Source organism: Vulpes lagopus, chromosome X, assembly GCF_018345385.1.
Source record: "Vulpes lagopus strain Blue_001 chromosome X, ASM1834538v1, whole genome shotgun sequence".
Classification (NCBI taxonomy): Eukaryota; Metazoa; Chordata; class Mammalia; order Carnivora; family Canidae; genus Vulpes; species Vulpes lagopus.
Window position 1 is genome coordinate 90,820,876 of NC_054848.1, and position 22,735 is coordinate 90,843,610.

Below are 22,735 nucleotides of genomic sequence, written 5' to 3' on the forward strand. Positions count from 1 at the left end.
AAAAAGAAGGCTGAAACTGTTGCTGATTCAGTCTTAGTTTTGCAGAAAGCTTTTTATTTTCTTCTCTTAACTTATTCCTTTCTGCAGTAAGCTCAGCAATAAACTGAAGATTTTGTTGCTGAATATCATAAAACTCTTGCTGTAGCGTGTTCCTGTACGTTTCATTTATTGAACAGCGGTCACATACTTTTGCGTTTAACTGATTTCGCAAGTCACGAATGGTGCTACTGAGGACTTTCTGTTGTTCGGTCAGCTCTTTAATTTTGGCTATGGAGCCTGTCCACCTCCCGTCTGCCAATCGCTCTTTCCTCAAAGTGGCTAATTTTGCCTGTAAACGGTGTAGCTCTTTATCATGGAGCTCTTTGAGTGCTAGCCAAGTTTTCTTAAACTCGTCAGATGACACATCACAGACACTGAACCGCAATTTATCTTTTACTGAAGGTTTCTTACCACTTCCCCTGTCTCCTCCACCCATGTTCCCTTTCTGCATTCTGTCTCACGGATTTGGGATTTAGAAATGGTGGAGATGGGCTAACGGCTTGACAGTGCTGCCGCCGCTGCCGACAAAATGGCGGAGGAGCTGCTGACTAGAGCTGGGCCGCAGCAGGGATAAGGCTTTCACCCCTTTTACAGACCTTCTATGAAGCTGCCTCTGGGCACACGGCTGGCACAAGGCTGGCTCAGGGATGGATGAAAAGTCCCAACGTTTTGGCGGAAGGAGGTAGGAGTCTTTCGCCAAGAAAAGCCGGTGTGCGGGAGAGGGAAGATGGCGCCTCGGCACCGCGCTTCGACGGGAGGCTGAGAGGCCGGAAACCCGGTGGCTTCTGGGAGATCTGGGCTTCTCTGAGCTAGGCAATAAAAGGCAGGAGCGGGGGGGGGGGGGGGACCGGAAGTCCCTGCTCGCTTTATTTTTTTTTTTTAATCTAATTTGACGCTATTTCTCATTTGTATTCTTGAGGATCAGCGTTTTAGAAAGTATCAATACTCATGGCTTTAAAAACAGTTGGAAGTAAAGTCAAAATCCCTACATTCCTCCCTCTCCCACCCCCTCCATGTAGCCAACATCGCCTAGTCTTCACAGCCCTCGCTTGCCGGTTGTAACTGGAATGGCAGGTTTGTCATTGGACAGTTCTGTTTTACGTATAAGATGTTTACGTTGAAGAGCTACTGGCACCGCTAGCTATATCTGAGTTGCATAAAAAGGGGATGGAGAGGGGGTGTCTGTCTGACTCAGTGGGTAGAGCATGCGACAGGATCTCGGGGTTGTCAGTTCTAGCCCTAACTTTGGGTGTAGAGATTAGCTAAAAATAAAATCTCTTTAAAAAATAAAAGAGCGTTAAGTGGCGGCAGTTTTTTTTTTTTCCTTTTCATTTTTCCCCCTACATCTCAATAAGTCACTGTGTTGGAAGCAAAGGAACCAGTCACAAGAGACGTATATGTGATAGATTTAAGGGACTTTTATATCTGGAATAATTCAGTATGTGTGTGTGGACAAATGGTTAAAAGATAAACAGCCATATTTTTAAGAGTTTATTTGAGCAAAAATTGATCAGAATCAGGTAGCATCCAATCTAGCAGATAGAAAAAAGGCCTTGAGGAGCTATACAAAATGAAAGACTTTTAGAGGTAGAAGGGAGCTGGAACAACGAAGTTTATACAGGGGGGAAAAAAGTGGGTTGGATGTGCTTAGCATAAAACTATTTAACATCATTTTCGTTCAGCCTGTTGTTTTGTTTTTAACTCTGTGTGTGTTTATATAATACCAGGGCTTCAGAGTTTATAATGCAAAGGCAAAGAGAGAAAAAAAATCTCTCTTATAAAGTTTAAAGTTCTCAAACTTTTTGGTTCACAGAGCCCCTTGAGTAGCAGGCAAAGGTACTTGACCCTCTGTTTGGAAAAATACACATAAGCATACCATGTTGCATAAAATTTTAGGAAGTTCATTAAAAAACCCCAGGTCTGTTTCCCTTCCTCCGTCTTCAGGGACGATATGAAGATTAGTGTCAGCCATCCAAAAGAATATTTACAAAGTAAATTATTGTTAAAACAATCACAGATAAACCAATACATTTGGAATTAACTTAAATACAGTGTGTATTGAGCAATGAGATGGGAGAGGAGGATATAGATGAAACAACTGGCTGTGAGTTGATGGTTGTTGAAGCTAGGTTATTGGTACTTTGGGGTGCACTGTGTTATTTGCTCTACTTGTTTCAAGATCCACCACTTTATTCCATTTTCAGATACTCTCTTAACTTACTGGAACAAAGTATCTCCTCAGGAGCTCATAAACATTCTCATACTTCTAGAGTAAGTTATATTAATATATTTTTGTAAATTTTCTTCTTATTTGGGGGATAAAATATTACCTTTTTTCCCCAACAGCTTATTTGCTAATAATGTAGGAAATATTCAACTATTTTGGTAGCATCAAGGCTAGCACATAGGTTCTTCACATAGATAGAAGGAAACATGGAGATGGAATACTTAAGATATCAGAGAAATTAGCTAATAATAGACCATCTTTCAGCCCAGCAGCAGTCTTTCTGGACTGGAAAACTAGAAGTGGCATCAGCTGTCCAAAAGCATTCATTTGGAGCAGATGCTGGCTTAATGGAGCAGCTTCAATGACTGGAATTTAGAATTTGTACTCCTCTGTAGAGCTGAGTAACCCTACCAACTTGAGAAATGCATATATATATTCATCTCCATTTCAAGGCAGTTGGGGGAAAACCCAGTCTTATTTCCTAGGTGGTGGTGGGAACTTGCCCTAGATAGTTTGCTGAGCTATTTGTACATCCTGATTGAAAGCTAAAAAAAAAAAAAAAGAATGAAATGTAAGAAATTTTTAAATAAATAGCACACAGGGGCTCCTGGCTGACTCAGTCGGTAGAGCATGTGACTCTTGATCTCAGGGTCATGAGTTCAAGCCCCACTTTGGGCATAGAACTTACTTTAAAAATAAATAAAATAAAATAATTAATTAATAGCACACATAAATGATGTTTTTATGTGCATGTCCTTCAAAACAAAAAGGATAACCAGTACATATTAAAGTCTTTCAAAATTTTGCAGAAAGTGTCAGTAAACAAATGACAGTTAAGATATTAAAAAACTATACTGAAATATTTACTGATGAAAATATATGATGTTGGGGATTTGCTTCCAAAAAATACAAGAGATAGGGAGGGTGGAGGGAGAGCATGGAACCTGTTCAGAGTGTAGGATAAACAAGAATGGCCATAAGTTGATAACTGTTGAAGCTGGTGGGTGCTGGGTATGTGGGGGTTTAGTATGCTATTTTCTTTACTTCTGTATGTGTTTGAGATTATGAATAATGGAAGGTATCTTAATGCCATTATAAAAATATAGCAGTTGCTCCAATTTTTAAGGCTTAAGAAACTTTTTATTTAGGTATTAGTGGCTAAGCTGGAGATTTTTGCTCTGAAACCTTATAGAGCACGATGTAGAATCATCATTTGCATTGACAACCTTTTTATTTTTTTATTTTTAATTTTTTTTCACTGACAACCTTTTTAAATTTGGCTAGAATTGTATGTGAAGACATGGAGCTTTTTGTTGCTAATGTTGGTATAGCAAATAAATCTAGAAAGATATAATATGGCAAACCCACAAGTAGTTAATGTGTATATGTCTGTAAACCAGAGCATATTATTGTAGTATGATTTAAATAGGCCATTCTTTGTAACATGCGAGTTTTCAAATATTACTTGTTAAAATGCAAAGCAAGGCAATATCTTACTAACATGCTGTTGTTTTTCTTTCTAGAGTATGTTTGTTTCACTTTAGGTATATGGGAAAAAGAAACATAGCAAGGTAATTCCCACTGCAATTTCCACTTTTTTCCTTCTCTTCCAACAGAGGGCAGTCTTGATCATGCCATATAAAACCTAGATTCTTCATTTTGTGTTAACATGAGTTTGCTTATGGTTTATTTAATATGTCTGAACTCAAATTGTAAATTAAACTAGCGTGAAATGATGTATTTTTAAGTTTTCCAAAGGGTAGTAATTAGCCTGATATGCAGAGTTTCTGTTCTAATCCTAGAACAGATGCTTGTCTTTTCAGAAAGAGGTGAGAAAGGGCTTAGATCCAGGAGAAGGCAGGAAATCATAAAATGGGAACAACTGTAAGGTCTGTACTTTTATCAACAACCTGTCAATATTGACTTCAGTTGCTAAGGTAAATAGAAATCCCCAACAGCGGCTGGGATGTGCATTCTATATTAGCTCTTTTCTACTTTTTGCCACCTATGTCTTAATGAAATAAATACTTCAAAAATGTTTGGGGGAACCTAAGGAAAAGATTACTTATTCCAGTAAGATCTATTTTAGGGGTAGAATTAAGGAACTCAAATAGAGTCCTTTTTATTTTAAGTTAAATTCCATGGCACTTCTAAAAACCAAAGGGGCACTTTGGATGGAGGTTATTGCTCGATGTTGGGAACATCCTAATAATGCATAATTCAGGTGACGATTTCCACTGTTTTTCCCTGTGACTGGAACTGGCATGGTAACTACCACCACGAACCTTACTTAACCTCTACAATTCTGCTCATTCTCCCATTCTGTTCACTAGAGGAAAGACAAACTCTTCCTCAGTTCCCAGACGACCCAGCTGTAATTTTTTTTTTAAAAGGAACCTTAAAATCTAAATAAAACAAAAGTTGGCCCATCCTAGTAACAGATATGTTTACAGAGTAAAAATTTCTGATCCAGGTATAACTCCAGTCCAGGAACAGATCAAATTGGCATTCTTTTTTGCACACCTAACCCCAGAAATCCTCCCCACCTCATTTTACCTCTGAGTATCCCTCTCATTCTTTCCTGGGATTCTTACCCTGCCTCACCTTTTGAAAAAAAGCTTGAACCTTCTGGAGTGTTGGCCACTTGACTCTGATTTTTTGAGGGGAGGGAGGGAAGTAAGAAACTTTTTCTAAATTCCTTAATTATATTCTCATAGCAAAAGTTCTTTTAAATATCCATGAAAACATCATACAATTTCCAGTGCTGCCTCATTTCAGCCAAGTAATAGTAGATAGAGTATTGAACATGATATGCTGTTGATGTGGAAACCTAGTCATGTATTAAGTTGTTTATTTTTTATTTTTTGTTGTTGTTTTTTTTAATCTAACATTGAGATCTAGTATTAGAGTACTCCATTTCCTAACTTTAAAATTCACTTTAGGGTGCATGATGCCTGGCTGTCAAAGCACTTTGGAATAGACCGAAAATCACAAACCATGCCAGCTCTGCGAAACAGATCAGGAGTAATGCAGGCCCGACTTCAGCATCTTAGTAGCCTGGAAAGTTCGTTTACACTTAATCACAGTAAGTGAAAATGTGGGTAGGATAGTCATTAGAAATATACATGTAATACCATGTAACCTTGAAGAAATTCTAGCTTAAATTGCCAATACGATTGGAAATGCTTTTGCACACATGGATATCTTTGCATACCTCTGTGTTTATATACAGTCATTTCATCATGCATGAATATCTGACAATACATGCGTGGATTTTCCAGCAATTTTTAGGTAATAGAGGTTTTTCTCTTAGTTTGGTATTAAAGAAATTAATTTTTCCCACTGAATTGCTGTTCCCATCATATTATTTTACACTGGATATCCTTCATTCCTACTGTTAAACTCCAGTGCAAATAATGGCATCTTAATATAATAATATATATTTGTTTAATATATATAATATCTGTTCATTTGATGATTTTAAAGGATTACATCTGCTGAACTGACTGCAGAAATGAAAGAACTGTAAATACTATTTTGACCAAGGTATATTTCACATGTGTTGAAATATTGACAAGGAGAATATGACAAGGAGAGAAATGTTGACCAGTGAGGGAAGCTAGAGGGTTATATAAATGGAAGCAGTCCTCTGAAAAGCAAATATTAATAAAAAGTCAAAGAGAAATCTTTCATTTCCATACTGTCCTCTGGAGGTTGCAGAAAAGGAAGTCAGCCAAACTGGCTTTGTGATAAGGACTAATAATAAAAACAAATGTCTTGAGCAGATGGACCCTGAACTAATAATAGACTCAAAACCTTTAAAAAAAATGCAAGTTTTATAGCTGTAGGCTTTGCTTTTGTCACTTTAAAAAGGTAATGGAGCTACTTCCTTTGGTTGCCCCAGATGCTTTGTTTTTCTTCTGATCTAGAAACAAGTCCCCTAACAGTGGCATAATTGGAAACATCTGGCCACAGGGCACCACAGAATGTAATGTCGCTGACTGTCTATGATTTCTCATTTTCGCACACATAATTTCCCATGTTATTTTCCATCCCTGAAATCTTGTCTCCAAAGAAGCAGGCACCTAATTATGTGTTGCAGAGTTGTTGATACGGAGCTGAAGTAAGAATGAGTGAAACTGATTAACCAGGATCATATTTGATTAAGGAATAAATGCAAGGAAGCTCATTAGGTCTGCGGATATTGAGAGCCTCCTTTCTTCTTGCTTGTGTCTCTCTGAGTCTTTGAGGGGGGGAATCATTCAAAACTGATACGTGAATCTCTACATTGGGCAGTTTGCATTTACTTTTTTTTTTTTTTTTTTTTTTTTTTAATCTTAGGCTCTGCGACAACCGAAGCAGACATTTTCCATCAGGCACTCCTCGAAGGCAATACTGCTACTGAAGTTTCCCTCACAGTGCTGGATACCATCTCGTTTTTCACCCAGTGTTTCAAGGTAAAAATGAAGAGTTAGAATTTAGTTGGTGTCATAAAGAAGACGTTATATATAAATTAATTAGAGAAAGCATAGTGTAGGGAAAAAGTCCCTAATAAATTGTCTAGAAACTTAGATGACAGACCTCATTTGGCTACTGTGTGACCTTGGGGATCCACGGAGACTTACCTGCCACATTCATAAAGGGAGGGGTTTGGGGTCATTTGCCCTTATGCTTCCTTCTACCTCTGAACTTCCATTGTTTGATTTTTTGTGTGTGTTTTAAAAATGTTTTCTGTCACTCTTTTATTAATATATCCAGTAACTTTCAGCTTGAATTAGGATTGAACCAGTTTGCCCAAATACTCATGGCAATAAGGTGTTTTGTCAGGCTTGATGATGTGCAGGCGGGCTGGCTGGCTTCCCTGGCCAGGAATTCAGTGCTTTTTTTTTCTCAGATGTTTGCCTCTGGACACAAATTGGCATTGCTAGGATTTTAAAAAGAAGGTTAAGGCAATGATCTTGCAGGGTTGTTGAGGAAGCAAAATGAGATGATAGGAGGGTGCTTTGAAGAGTATAAATTATGTTACTGTCAAATAATGTGACATTAGCAGAACTCAAAAGTAAAAAATCTTGTTTGCTTTCCCTTGAGTTACACAGGTCAATTATTTTCATCCATCTTCTCTATGTAATGCATTTAATTGCTTCAGCCCTCCAGGTTGTCCTTTTTTTTTTTTTTTGAGAGAGAGAACGCACCACATGTGGGTGGGGGTGGGGAGCAGAGAGAGAGAGAGGGAGCTCCCACGTGGAGCCCAACTCAGGGTTCAATCTCACAACCTTGAGATCATGACCTGAACTGAAACCCAGAGTTGGATGTGTAACCTCCTGAGCCACTCAGGTGTCCCATAGCCTTCCAGGTTTACTATGGAATCCTGACCTGGGCTTTTCAGAGGCTTATAAGGGAAAATGAAATTAGATATTAATAAGAAATAGGCTACAGAATCCCTTTATCAAGTAATAAGTTTGTTCTAATTAAAATGCAGCCTAAATTCATTTTTATTGTGCCAATAAATAAGAAGGACATCTTAAGGCTCACATTGTATTCCTTCCTCCTATTCAGATCCTTCTTACTTAACAAATAAGTGTCTTGGCAGATGTCAGGCACTATCCCAAGTGCTTTACAAATATTAACTCACTTTTCTATTGTGAGGCTGGGGGTGAGAAAGGGGAGTGATTGCAAATGAGCACCAGGGATCTTTCTGAGATAAGGAGAGTACACTAAAATTGGACTGTGATGGTTGAAAAACTCTGTAAATTTCATTAAAATAATTAAATCATATACATAAAATGGGTAAATCTTATGGTACACATATTATACCTCAATAAACTAACAAATAGGAACTCACTTTTATTTTTAGAAATTCTTTAAAGATTTTATTTGTTTGAGAGAGACAGAGCGAGTGAGTATATTCCCAGTGAGAGGGAGAAACAGACTCCTCCTGAGCAGGGAGCCTGACATGGGGCTCGATCCTAGGACGTTGGGATGAAGACCTAAGCCAAAGGCAGACGCTTAACCAACTGGGCCACCTAGGCACCCCTTCACTTTTAATCCTTGTAATAGCTCTATGATACAGATACTATGATTATTCCTCTTGTAAAAATTAGGAAACTGAGGTTCACAGGAAAGTTATGTCACATAACTTAGCAGAACCAGGATTCAGAGCTAGGACAGTCATTAAAAGAATCCATGCTTTTTTTTAAGGTTTATTTATTTATTTTAGAGAATGAGTGGGAGGAGGGACAGAGGGAGAGAGAAAATCCTCAAGCAGACTCCCTGCCGAGTACAGAGCTGGCCTCCAGGTTCCTGGGACCCAGAGATCATGACCTGAGCCAAAATTAAGAGTCAGATGCTTAACTCACTGAGCCACCCAGGCACCTCATGAATCCATACTTGTAACCATTACACCCTGAGCCAAAGTAGACTAAAGAAAGAACCAGAAAAGTTTTATACCATTCAGGGATTCTGGGTGTTGATGTTACCGTTATACCTAGTCTGTTCAATTGTGATACCTGCTATTGAGCAATATACTGCTTAATATTAATAGATTAAAAAGGGCACCTGGCTGGCTCAGTCAGTGGAGCATGCATCACTTGATCTCAGGGTGGTAGGTTTGAGCTCCATGTTGGGTGGAGAGATTACTTAAAAAGAATAAGCTTTTTGAAGAAAAATATTAATAGGTTAGTAGTGTTTTCTACTAACCTATTAGTAGGTATACTAACCTATAACTAGTTCTGCATTTGCTATGCTACATTGGAATTTTTTTTTCATCTACTTAAAATGATGGAATTAAGTGCAGTTGGAGTTTATGCAGCGTTTTGAGATTTCCAAGTTGAAAGATGGCACAAATGTTTTTAAGTTATATTTAACTTTTTGTTTTTCTGAAACTTTCAAGCAGTGCTTTGATAAACAGGTATGGTAAAGTTGACTCTCTCATTTGGGGGAGTGGGGGATGGCATAAACTATTTCTGCAAGATGTATTTTTTAAAGATTTTATTTATTAATTTGAGAGAGAGTGATAGCATGAACAGGAGGTAGGGCAGAGGGAGAGGGAGAACCAGGCTCCCCACTGAGCAGAGAAACTGATGCAGGGCTTGATCCCAGGACCCCAGGATCACAACCTGAGCTGAAGGCAGAAGCTTAACCAACTGAGCCACCCTAGCGCCCCAACGTGTTGTTTGTTTGTTTTATGTTTTATAGAGTCAACTTTTAAATAATGATGGCCACAACCCATTAATGAAAAAAGTATTTGATATTCATCTGGCTTTTCTTAAAAACGGACAATCTGAAATGTCGCTGAAACATGTTTTTGCCTCCCTGCGAGCTTTCATCAGTAAGGTAAGGAGAAAAGCTTTATAGCTGCTAGCAGGCTCCATCTGTAGCAGGCCAGAAAGAGGGCAATGAGACCACTATGTTGATATCCATGAACCTCAGACAACAAAGCTATTAAGTACTGCCTTTGTAATCCTGGGTACGGAAGGGCAAAATACACAAAAGGGGCCCAGCCAGGGACCCCTTAAAGTCTAAACATGCTGTTATTTCACCTTGCCATTCCTTCCCCTTTCCAGCAGGCTCCTTTGAAAAGTATCATTTTCAAATTACCAACTTTGCCAGTTTTACTTCTAGTTTGCTTCTCTTTTTTTAAGGTTTTATTTATTTATTCATGAGAGACACAGAGGCAGGATCCCTGTGGGGAGCCTGATGCGGGACTCGATCCCAGGACCCCAGGATCACACCTTGAGCCAAAGGCAGATGCTCAACCCCTGAGCCACCCAGGCACCCCCAGTTTGCTTCTCTTGAAAGTCTTCTCATGCTGAGGATACAAACGTTAATCAGTGCATTCATGTATAAGCCCTTGGAAAGCAGAGACCAGGTTTCTTAACCGCAGGGTCTTGTATGATATCCTGCAAATGATAGGCACTCAGTACAGGTTCAGATGAATGAATTCTGCCTCTCAGTGCTAATTGTATCTGCTGGCTTTAAATTTTCAGGCTGCTTACCTCATCTCAACAAAACCTCAGACCAGGCTTTTAGGAATAAATCTGACCGAAACTGATAGCAAAAATTTATTTCTGGTCTGTTTTTGATAGCTTTTAAATGTAATAAAAAGCATTATAAAACAGGATGGAGTTAAAATTATGGAAAGCTACAGTCTAGGCCTCTACTCTGGCATGTATAACTCCAACAAGACAAATTCAATTAAATGATTTGTGTAGTGGAATAGCTAAGCATGGAAAACTTTTTTTGTCATCATTATTTGTATGACAGCTTATTGCATTTACTTGATATAGAACTTAAGTGGATTTGAAGGTTGTTTTTAATTGCCACTCCTTGATATAATTTTGAATAAAGAGGTATGTGGAGAACTGAATTCAACACAAGCATGTTATAAGAAACTAAGGGAAATAATTCAGAATAATTCATCAACCAAACAGTTAAAGGGTAAGAACTTATTGGTGTTAGACAATGTGTCAGGGATACAGTCCCAGGGCTTAACGTCCAGTAGAGGGAAACCTACACACATCTGTGGACACACATCCACAAATACCACTAGAATAAGAGAAGTCTGTACAGGGATCTGAGGGTGGGCAGAAGGGGAAATGTTCTAATTTAGCAAAAGTTCCTCTGTAGTGGTAGAGATAGAACTTAGTAAGGACTGAGCAAGAGATGAGACTGAAGAGGTTAATGGGGACCAGATGATTATGTACTCATCTTAGGAGTTAGACTTCATCTTTGAGGCCTCAGGGAACATGGAACCAGCAGAATTAGATTTGTATTAAGAGAAGATTGATGTGGGTGGGGGGAAACTCTCTCAAAAGTAGTGTGGAGGGACGCCTGGGTGGCTCAGTGGTTGAGAGTCTGCCTTCGAGTCCCACGTTGGGCTCCTTGCATGGAGCCTGCTTCTCCCTCTGCCTGTGTCTCTGCCTCTCTGTGTGTGTGTCTCTCATGAATAATAAAATCTTTAAAAAAAAAAGTAGTGTGGAAGGTGGATGGGTGGCAATACCAAATAAAGGCAGGAAAAAGACTTACTATAGTGAGCTGGATAAGAGATGAGAACCTAGAGTAAATGATAGTGACAGTGAAGATGGAAAGTCAAAGGCAGACATAAAACATGGTAAGAAAATTGAATCAATAGGATTTGGTGTTTGGTTCACTGACTGGATGATGGAGTATGGTAGGTAATGTGAAATACAGAGAAAAAATTACATTTGGGGTAAAAGTTAATGAGTTCTGTTTTGTGGGCCTGTTGAATTTAAGATGTCTTTAGGGCATTCAGTTAGAGCTATTAGAATTGGCAGTTGAATATATAGATCTTTGCTTGGGGGAGAGATCTGAGTTAGAGAGCTAGACTTGGAGTCATCACCCATCCACTCATCATCCATCCATCCATCCATCCATCCATCCATCCTGTATTTATTGAACACTGTTTCTCTGTATGGCATGGTACTAGGTACTAAAGATACAAGGTGGGGATACAAAAGAAACAGTCTCTGAAACTTCTCAATGCCCTCTTGAAGCTTGTAGGCTAGTGGGGTTGGGGAAAAGAAAATAAACAAGTAAATAAAATAGTAATTATAAGTTCTAGGAAGCAACCAAGGTGCTGAGATAGAGAATAATGATTTTTAGGAGATACCTTAATTTATTTTATTTTTTTTAGAGAGAGCATGTGCATACAAGTGGGGGATGGGGGTGGTAGGTGGTGGCAGGGAGGGGCAGAGGGAGAGGGAGGGAGAGAGGGAATCTTTTTTTTTTTTAATTTTATTTACTTATGATAGTCATACAGAGAGAGAGAGAGGCAGAGACATAGGCAGAGGGAGAAGCAGGCTCTGTGCACCGGGAGCCCGATGTGGGATTTGATCCTGGGTCTCAAGGATCGTGCCCTGGGCCAAAGGCAGGCGCCAAACCGCTGCGCCACCCAGGGATCCCGAGAGAGGGAATCTTAAGCAGGCTCCATGCCCAGTGCAGAGCCCAATGCTGGGCCCAATCTCACAACCCTGAGATCATGACCTGAACCAAAATCAAGAGTTGGACACTTAGCTAACTGAGCCCTCACCCGGTGCCCCAGAGATACCTTACTTTAGATAGGCTTGTACCTTTTAAAATGAAACCTGAAATATAAAAGGGGCCAACTATTTGAAAAGCTCAAGGAAGAACACTCTAGGGAGAAGGACATGCATATGCAAAGACCCAGAGTTGGGAAAGAATTGAAAATTCTGGGAACTGAAAGGTTCAGTGTAGCTGCAGCATAGTGAACTAGGGAGAGCATCAGCATATGAGCGGTAATTGAAGCCATGGGAGTGGTTTAATTTCCCCTGGAGAGTGTGTAGAGGAAGAACGAAAAAAAAATAAAGGTCAAGAGCAGTACATTGGAGAAAAACAACCTAGAAGGGGCTGGAAAAGAAATCTTTGGAAATGAGAAGGGAACAGTCACATATGTGGGAAGAAAGGCAGAAAAGAGGGATATCATGGAAGCCAAAGAAGAAGTTTCAACATTATGAGGAGGTACAGAGTGGTCTAATGAGATAAAGGGGAAAGGGAGTCCATTGGGATTGATAATGAGGAGGTCATTAATGATTTTGGCCATTGCCCACTCAGAAAAGTATGGTGGAGATAGAGACTAATTTTATTGGATTAACTACACTACTCCCATGCCCTCCTTTACACCTTTATTTCCATACTAGAGTATCTTGCCCAGCAAGATTTGGTCTAATCTGGTGAATCTATTGATGAGATTTCCCAATTGCCAATCAGAAAACATTCATTATCTGCACAGCATTGCACTTAGTGTTAAGGTGATAAGGAGTGGATTCCTGGGATACTGGCTGGCTCAGTCGATAGAACATGTGACTCTTGATCTCAGGGTCATGAGTTTGAGCCCCACGCTGGGTGTTGAGATGACTACCAAAAAAAAAAAAAAAGGTTCATGTAATATGGGTTTAAAGTCAAGACTCCCAAGGAATAATTTTGAAAGGGTGGCCCTTTCAAGATGCACACTTGAAGCAACTTACTACTTGCTTGCCTAGACACGTAAGCGTAGGCAATTGTAACAAGCCTATGTTGTACAAATAATTTATCTTCCACAAAGCAAACTAAATACATTTTCAAAGTAATAGCTCCTTGGCTGTTTTGAAGACTGAGCATCACTTTTGTACTCTCTAATGCCAAAATATATTTTACTCAACACTATTTATGAGTAGAAGACACACATGCATATGTTTGTGGGTGTACACTTCATCTCTACCTCACTTTGTTAAAAGATCAGCTCTACTTGATGAATACATTCCCACTATAATTTTATCAGCATTTTTGAGTTCATAATGTAAGGAACTGTTTAAATATAAAGCAAAAGAGTAAGCATTGCAGATCATCCTTCCCATTTTCAAAGCCCAAACTGACACCCATCAATCAATCAATCATCATCTCAGCCATTCATTGATTTAATACATATTACCAAGAACCTACTTTTATTTTCCAGACCATCGTAAACCCTTCTCAGATCTGTCACATTTATAGGCAGTACTGGACATTTTTACAGTGACCTGTATACAGACTTGAATTGTTCTCATATTTTTTTAAAGATTTTATTTATTTACTTGAGAGAGAAAGCAAGCAAGAAAGCACAAGCAGGGGAGGGAGGGGCAGAGGGAGAAGGAGAAGCAGATTCCCTACTGAGTAGGGAGCCCAACAAGGAGCTGGATCCCAGGACCCCAGGATCATGACTTGAGCCAAAGGCAGAGGCTTAACTGACTGAGCCCCCCAGGCACTAGAGCACCCAATCCAGTTTTGAGTGAGAATATAGTAGGCATTTGAGAGTTGATTGATTTTTGTGGTTGGATTTTCAGATACCTATTTGTTTTTCCTGTTCTTTAGTTTCCCTCAGCCTTTTTCAAAGGAAGAGTGAACATGTGTGCTGCGTTTTGCTATGAGGTTTTAAAGTGCTGCACCTCGAAGATTAGCTCAACCAGGAACGAAGCATCTGCACTTTTGTATCTTCTGATGAGAAACAACTTCGAGTATACCAAAAGGAAAACCTTTTTGAGGACACATCTGCAGGTCTGTGAAAATCAAAGCTCCTTTTCTTTCTTTTTTTTTAAAAAAAGATTTTATTTATTTATTTGAGAGAGAAAGAAAGATAGAACATGAGCAAGGGGAAGGGGCAGAGGGAGAAGCAGACTCCCCACTGGGCAGGGAGCCCAGCGTGGGGGCTTGATCCTGGCACCCCAGGATCATGACCTGAGCTGAAGGCAGACACTCAACTGACCGAGCCACCCAGGGGCCCCACTCCTGTTCTTTCTTCTGTTCAATCTTTAGCTTCTAGGTTAAGACCTAGAGATATTTGGTCCAATACAATAGCTATTAGCCACATATGGCCAGTTAGCACTTGAAACTTGGCTAGCCCAAATTGAGACATGTTGTAAATATAGAATATACGTTGGCTTCTGACAACCAAGCACAAAAAATGGTGAAATATCTCAATTGTTTTATATAGACTGTATGCTGAAGTGAAATTTTGGACATTTTGGGTTCAGTGAAATATATGAAATTTCACCTGTGTCTTTTTACTTTATGATGTGGCTCCTGGAAAATTTAAAGTCACATATGTGGCTCACATCCCATTTCAGTTGGACAGCACTGCTCTAGAGCTGAGATACCAGGAGCCCAGGCTCTAGCTCAGATTCTGGGAGTACCGCTCAAGTACCACTCACTGGGTGATCTTGAGGAGCTTCCTAGTCTTTGAGTGCCTCATTCATCCTATGCAAAATAGCGGTAAATACCTGTGCCTACCTCATAGGGTTTTGTGAGGATTAAAAAAAAAATGATTAAATACCAAACAAAATATTTGTTAGATAGCACAGCTGGCTAGATACTGTTACCGTAACAAGTAATTTAAGTTTGTTTTTCAAGTTCTGGCCTGCCCAGTTAGCACAAAATGAGAGATGGCTCAGGGTTTAGTGGCAAGCTTGGACTTTGGAATCAGGCCTACCTGGGTTTTTTTTTTAAGATTTTATTTATTTATTCATGAGAGACACATAGAGAGAGGCAGAGACGTAGGTAGAGGGAGAAGCAGGCTCCCTGTGGGGAGCCTGATGCGGGACTTGATCCCAGGACCCCGGGATCACAACCTGAGCCAAAGGCAGATGCTTAACCACTGAGCCACCCAGGTGCCCCCCCCACCTGGGTTTAAATCCTAGTTCAGCTACTTATTTACCATGTAACCTTACACAAGTTACTCAATCTGTCTCTAACTCTCTGCCTCATCTGTAAAATGAGGCCAGGTATAGTTCACCTCACGGAGTTATTGTGAAGGTGAAACAGAGAGTGTGTGTTGTGCCAGGCACCATGCCCAGCATGGTTGTAATAGACGCTTAATGTGTGCTAGTTGTCATTTAAAAACTCCATTTCTTTTGCTTGTTGGATGAAACAGTTCTGAGCCAAGTCACGCATGGGACTTCTTGACTTACTAGGATCTTTGTACTATTGGAAATCCTTGGTCATATTTCTGTCTTCCCTACTATGGTCTATTCCACTGGAGTTGTTTATTGGAGGCTGGCTTAGAAGTAGGGAAGCAACCCTAAGTGGCTTTCCAGAAACATCATGGGGAATGGGAAGATCTGATAGAGGTAGATGATAGATGCTTCCTATAAAAATCTGCCACGTACTTACTTTGGGATACTAGGGCCAGCATTACATGCTAGGGCCTTTGCTATTTGCTTTTCTGAGGCACCATTTAAATAACCACTTTCCCCAAAACATTTCTGCAGTAAACGTGCCAGTATGCTCAAAATTCCCTATGAAGGGCCATTCTTCTGGGTCAAAGCATCAGTTCTCTCAAGTCATTTATTGAAATATAAATGCATTAATAAATGTGAGGACTTAAGAGCATCTCTGTCACATAGTAAGTGCCAGTAAAGCGTTAACTAGTATTATGATTATGATCTCTTTCATTCTCATAACAATGCTATCAGGTAGGTAGTCTTATCTCCCCCATACTACACATTAGGAAAGTGGGACACAGAAGGGTGAAATAACTTTCCCAAAGCCACACAGTAAATAATTAATAAAGTCAAAAGCTGAATCTAAGGCAGTTTGATTCTAGAGCCTGTGCTCACAGCTCCCACAAAACGCTGCTTTCTGGGAGCTGGAGTGAATTGTCCAGCCATCAACACCTTAGTGAGAATCATGCAGGCACTCATCTAAGGAAGTTTGAGAGATTCCAATCACCACCAAAAGCCCTTAGGTATCTTGTCATCTGACCTGGAGACACCTGAGTCAGAAACCAGGAAGGGAGCTGAAGGACTGCAGTTGGGAGTCCAGCATGCTGAAATTGACTAGTGAAAGGCAATGAGAAACCACCCAAGAAAAATGTCATTTATTCCCAGCTTTGCCATAGCGACTACCCAACAAGCCTAGTCAGAGTGGAGACCTGGCCACCATCATATCAGTTCATGATTTTATAAACTGTTTTAGATCTAGCTGTGCTATGAGGTTTTTTCTTTTAAAGATTTTATTTATTTATTCATGAGAGATGAGAGAGAGAGAGAGAGAGAGAGAGAGAGAGAGGCAGACAGACAGACAGACACAGGCAGAGGGAGAAGCAGGCTCCATGCAGGGAGCCCAATGCAGGACTCAATCCCAGGACCCCAGCCGGGAACATGACCTGAGCCAAAGGCAGACTCTCAACCACTGAGCCACTCGGGTGCCCCTGTGCTATGAGTTTTGAACAGTTGTTCACATCTGACCAGGAAAGGCCAAACACAGTTTGTAATTGGGACCTTTGGAAGTTGCTCTTTCACTAGAAAAATTTAATTTTTAAATATTTATTTATTTATTCATGGGAGACACACAGGCAGAGGGAGAAGCAGGCTCCCCATAGGGTACCTGATGCAGGACTCGATCCCCACTCCTGGGATCATACCCTGAGCCGAAGGCAGACACTCAACCACTGAGCCACCCAGGCGTCCTTCACTAGAAGAATTTAAAGCCTTTTGTGTATGAAGAAAACATTATGATGGAACAGGGTAGCATTTTTCAACGGAACATTTCATACGGGTGCTTATGGGGTTACACGATGATGAAAATAAGCAGCATTTGTTCAAAAGACATTCGGAAAACAATGTGTGCTTCTTCCTGCAGATCATAATTGCAGTGAGCCAGTTGATAGCTGACGTGGCCCTAAGTGGAGGATCGCGATTTCAGGAGTCTTTATTCATCATCAATAATTTTGCAAATAGTGACAGACCTATGAAGGTATGTTCTCACTCCAAGGAATGAGCTAGAACCACCTTCCCTGTCAGAGAAGTTTACACTCCTATAGCTAAACTGTCATTGGATACACAACTTTTGATAGTATAGAGCATATAGGATATGGGCTTTATCTTATACAGCACTGTGTCTCTGGCACCTAGAACACTGCCTGGTACATAGCAGATCTTCAGAATTATTTGATTGGAGGATGAATGACTATATTGTGTATCCATAGCTGTTATAGCTAGTAGGATTGGAATTTTTTCCAAGCTTAATTTCTAAACTTTCTCAGAAGACAAATGGCTTCATTTTTGAGAGGTATTATCATTTATAATATTGGCTAATGAAGCAATGAGTTTCAGGAATCCTCTGTTAACTGGTTATGGCTTGCCATAGGTATGTATTGGCAAACCCAAGCCCAGTTGGCTGAGACCAAGCCCAAGACCCTGATCACCATTCCTCTTTCTTATCTATGTACTCAGAACCTGTAACATTATAAAAATTCATTTGTCTTGAGGCATGGGGAACAGGTTCTGATCTCCAGTGATATATGTATGCAAGGGAAGAATCTTTTGCCAGTAGAAGACTTTTCCTCCCAGAGGGATCATCCCCATTCTTGGGAAAGGTCATCCTCCAGAATAATTTGACAATATTGTGTAAAAACTGAAAGAAAAAAAAAAAGCTCACAGTCACAGCATACTTGATGTTTGGGATATGTAGAATCTATGTACCAAAAAATAATTCCCAGAGGAATGTTGCTTAGACTGAAAAAAAAAAAAAAAAACACTGAGTAGTGCCAGCCATTCTCAGGCTGGGAAAGTTTGTTTTTCAGCCAGTTCTGCTGGTTCCCTGGAAGATCAGTATATGCTCCAACTAATCCCATGAGCACAGAAACAATTTTTGTCATTTAGGATCTTCTACTCTGAAATTTGTTTTACCATTCTTAATTCTATATTATGTAAAAGTTGGATTAGCATCTTTTTCAAAGTAAACGAGGTCTGTTTGGGCTGACCTTGATAATAAATCTTTTTCATGACTCATTTCTTAGTTTTATTCTGGTAGAGCTGTCATTACCAATAAACCCTATTACAACAAGGCGTGCCTTTTCCCCAGTAAATGGAATCACTACTGGGGTATAAGAAGGAACTTTATTGTACATAATTATTTTTAGAGAGATTAAGAAAGCACTTTCAATTTTTTTAAATATTTAATTTCTTTATTTGACAGAGAGAGAGGGAGCCAGAGAGCACAAACAGGGAGAATAGTAGAGGGAGAGGGAGAAGCAGGCTCCCCCACTGAGCAGAGAGCCCAACTCGGAGCTCCATCCCAGGACCCCAGGATCACGACCTGAGCTGAAGGCAGATGCTTAACCCACTGAGCCACCCAGGTCCCCCAAGAAAGTGCTTTTAAAACCCATATCTCGGGATCCCTGGGTGGCGCAGCGGTTTGGCGCCTGCCTTTGGCCCAGGGCACGATCCTGGAGACCCGGGATCGAGTCCCACGTCGGGCTCCCGGTGCATGGAGCCTGCTTCTCTCCCTCTGCCTATGTCTCTGCCTCTCTCTCTCTCTCTGTGACTATAATAAATAAAAAAAAAACCCATATCTCCACATTTGGTTATATTTACATTGGAAAACTCCATAACCCTGTACTTGTCCCTTACTCATCTTCTCTGAATCCTACAGATGATTGTGAGAACTCTACCACGGTTAAGAGGAAGTGATAGTACTTTCTTAATAGTGGTCAGGATAAAGAGGAAACTGTAACTTAGTGGGTTTGGAGAATAAAACAACACTTCGAGAGAAGCTAGTAAACTCTTTAGAGTGTTCTGTGATTCTTAACCCTTTAGTCATCTAAGTGAAAATGTTAGCAGTATGGTTTTTACCTTCGTGGAGATGGTAATTGCTGGAGGGGATAGGTTTGTTTGTCTGAATGGAAGAGTGGCTCAGATCACTAGCTTTGGAGCCAGGATGTCCGGGTGTAAATCATGTCTCTACCATTTAACCCACGGTAACACCTGGGTCCAGCTATGTTAACTGCTATATGCCTCCGTTTTCCTCTTGGTTAAATGAATTATAACAGTACTTATTTCAGAGGGTTGCTAGACAAATTAAAATAAGGATGGCACTTAGACCATTGCCTGGTACAGAGTAAGCTGCCAATTTTTAGCCATTCCTGTAACCAGAATTACACAATAATGACAAATAATTCTCAGGGCCATAGTATTTACAGCGGACAAGCTGGGGTTCGGAGCCAGGTAGTCTAGTTCCCAAATCCATACTTTTATGTATTGTGAGTATCCTGCCTTCAAGTATAGAGCCTTTGAAGCCCCAAGCTTCATTTTAAAAAGAATTAATTTAAAGCTCTTTAGGGGTACCTGGATGGCTCAGTCAATTAAGCATCCAGCTCTTGATCTCAGCTCAAGTCTTGATCTCAGGATCATAAGTTTAAGCCCTGTGTTGGGCTCCATGCTGTACTTGGAGTCTACTTAAGAAAAAAAAAAGTCTCTTTAGACATGTAATATACTAAGAACCAAATACCAAGAACTATAGCAAGGAGTATAAATCATGTTATTCTTAGGATTGGATGCCAGGGCTTAGAGCACATTGATAATATTAATGAACATGTCTTTTTTTGTTTGTTTTGAAATTAGGCAACTGCTTTTCCCACAGAAGTCAAAGACTTGACCAAGAGAATCCGTACCGTTCTTATGGCCACTGCCCAAATGAAGGAGCATGAGAAAGATCCCGAAATGCTCATTGATCTCCAGTATAGCTTAGCCAAGTCCTATGCAAGCACCCCAGAGCTCAGGAAAACCTGGCTTGATAGCATGGCCAAGATTCATATAAAAAATGGAGATTTTTCGGAGGTGATGACTTAAGACTTTGTTCTAGACACCGTCCCGCAAAAGCCCTGGAACAGATGCTGACCATTCTTTCTTTGTCATCCTTTTGCAGGCAGCAATGTGTTATGTTCACGTGGCAGCTTTGGTTGCAGAGTTTCTTCATCGAAAAAGTAAGCTATTTCTGTTCTTAGAGCCAGGGAAGATTTCAGTTTGCACAATAGTTTTTATGTTTGTAGTTTGTGACTATGAATATGATGTAATTGAGCTCTGAAAACCATGTTCACCTTTAGCCCCATTCAGTGTTAAACAGAAGTTGGCTACAAAAGAAAACTGGATTATTCATTTTGCCTTCTGCCTTCATTATGAGTAGAAGAATAGGTTAGATGGTACAGGGCCAGGCCTAATGCCCAATGTTTATTTTCCAAGACTGTCTCCTCGGAAGACTGCCACAAATTAAATTCTTCTCAGGGCTCATGAGAAGCTCCGGTGAATATAGATCATTTGTTTTCCCCTAATCTCTCTCAACTTCACCAAAAACTGCCCACAAATTATATGCCTGTGGCCACTTTAGTGCACCAGTACCTAGGTATTAAAAGGGAGTCAGCACATCAGCAAGAAGGCCAAATAAGCTATCCCTTTTTGTATATCCCCCTAACAATTTGGCATCAATCTGGGGGCAAAAATCCCTCTGTGGGAGCCATGGGATCCAGCACTGTGTGCCAAGGGACCTGGTTGGAATTGGACCCACCCGTGCATTGGGTAACAGGCAGACAGACCTTGATCCTGGATGCAGACTCTGTAGTGGCTCATGAACTGGCCCAAGCCCTTCTCACCTGTGTTCTGAGAGCCCCTGGAGAACACTGTCTTAGATAATCATCCACAGATGGGAGAACCTTGGTGGAAGTCAAGGGGTCCAGTTGAAAAGTTCTAGCATGTCTTTGGAGCAAAACAGATACAAGTTCAGATTCCTGGGAGAGGGTAAGAAGAACAGTTGGACTTAACTCGTGTCCCCCGTTCCTCAATGTGGCACAGCCCAGTGCCAAGAGAGACCTTCTCGCCCTTGATTTCTTCTGTGGGAAAAAGTGGGAGCATGTGAATGGGCATCTGGTTTTCCCAGCAGTACAAGACCTACCACAGAGGCCCATTTCTCTCTCATCCCACCAGACTACTGGATCATGAGCCGCATGACTGGGGGCAGGAAGAGGCGAGGAGTGCTGCAGATAGGACTCTTACAAGGAGTTAAAAAGACACGGATCCTACTAACTGCATTTCAGGCTCCATCCAGAAGCTTTCCAACAAGGCACTAGTGACACTTAGCTCATGGATCCACCCCCTATCTATCCCACAGGCATTCTCCATGCTCTGTATATCTAAACCCCACACTCCTTTATCCTATAGTAGGCTCCCGGTGTGTGCTCCTGATAGGCGGCATGAGCAAGCTTTGGCAGACGACCAGAAAGCCATCTAGAATCTGAGGACCACCAAGCAACCACAGACTTGAGCTTTAGTGCCAGCCTTGAGAGAGCAAAAGGGAGCTGTTATCACCTGGCTTGGTGTGTTACATGATGGAGAGAAGGCATACAAGCTGAAGAAATCTGCCACAAAAGGGAGCAAGAAGTGTGAAGTAAGTATATCCGTAGGAGGTCTAGGAAAGCCACAGACTCCCTAGTAGGGCAGATGGAAGGTACTTCTTTCCCAAAGTCAGTCATTAAAGGTGGTTGGAGATGACTGCTCCATCAGATGCAGGACTTCAGAGAACAGGAAAAACAGAGGAGACCGGACACCACCAAAGGATAACAGTCATCTTCCAGTAACCCACGCCAAAGACCTAGAGCTTTGCAATTTACCTAATCAAGAAAAAAAAATTTACCTAATCAAGGATTAAAAATAGCTGTTTTAAGGAAGCTTAATGGGCTACAGTAAAACAGAAAGACTTAGTCCCCTCAAGGGACTTCCATGTTCACCATGTTCACCATGTTCATTTCAATTCAATGAAATCAGGAAAACAATACAAGAACAAAACATGAAACTAAACATACACATTTTTAAGAAAACTCAAATTCTGGCATTGAAGAATATAATGAATGAAGTGAAAAATGCAACAGAGAGCATTACCAGCAGAATGGATCAAGCAGAAGAAATAATCTGTGAATTGGAAACCAGGACCTTTGATGGGGCACCTGGGTGGTTCAGTCAGTGAAGCATTCCACTCATATCACTGTAGTGAAGGTGGGCTCCATGCTCAGTGGGGAGTCTGCCTGTGATTCTCCTTCTCCCTCTGCTCCTCCCCACTAAAATCAATCAATAAATCTTAAAGAAAAGAAGAAGCCAGGACCTTAAAAATGATCTCATCATAGGGGAACAAAGGACAAAAGAATGAAAAAGA

At 40.6% G+C, this 22,735-nt stretch overlaps 1 protein-coding gene across 3 annotated transcripts in view; it reads left to right on the plus strand.

Annotated features, from left to right (window-relative positions):
- The window catches only part of DOCK11 (dedicator of cytokinesis 11), a 189,670-nt gene that overhangs the window by 130,185 nt on the left and 36,750 nt on the right, over positions 1-22,735 (plus strand). For all 3 annotated transcript variants that reach the window (XR_005985654.1, XM_041740921.1, XM_041740922.1), the window contains 9 exons: positions 2,244-2,310; positions 3,790-3,837; positions 5,209-5,351; positions 6,608-6,723; positions 9,461-9,598; positions 14,132-14,314; positions 17,396-17,509; positions 20,158-20,373; positions 20,462-20,519. Coding sequence is in view for 2 of the 3 variants with exons in the window: in XM_041740921.1 (XP_041596855.1) it covers positions 2,244-2,310; positions 3,790-3,837; positions 5,209-5,351; positions 6,608-6,723; positions 9,461-9,598; positions 14,132-14,314; positions 17,396-17,509; positions 20,158-20,373; positions 20,462-20,519 (1,083 nt within the window). In the remaining variant the exon portion in view is untranslated. The remainder of the gene's footprint in view (positions 1-2,243; positions 2,311-3,789; positions 3,838-5,208; positions 5,352-6,607; positions 6,724-9,460; positions 9,599-14,131; positions 14,315-17,395; positions 17,510-20,157; positions 20,374-20,461; positions 20,520-22,735) is intronic.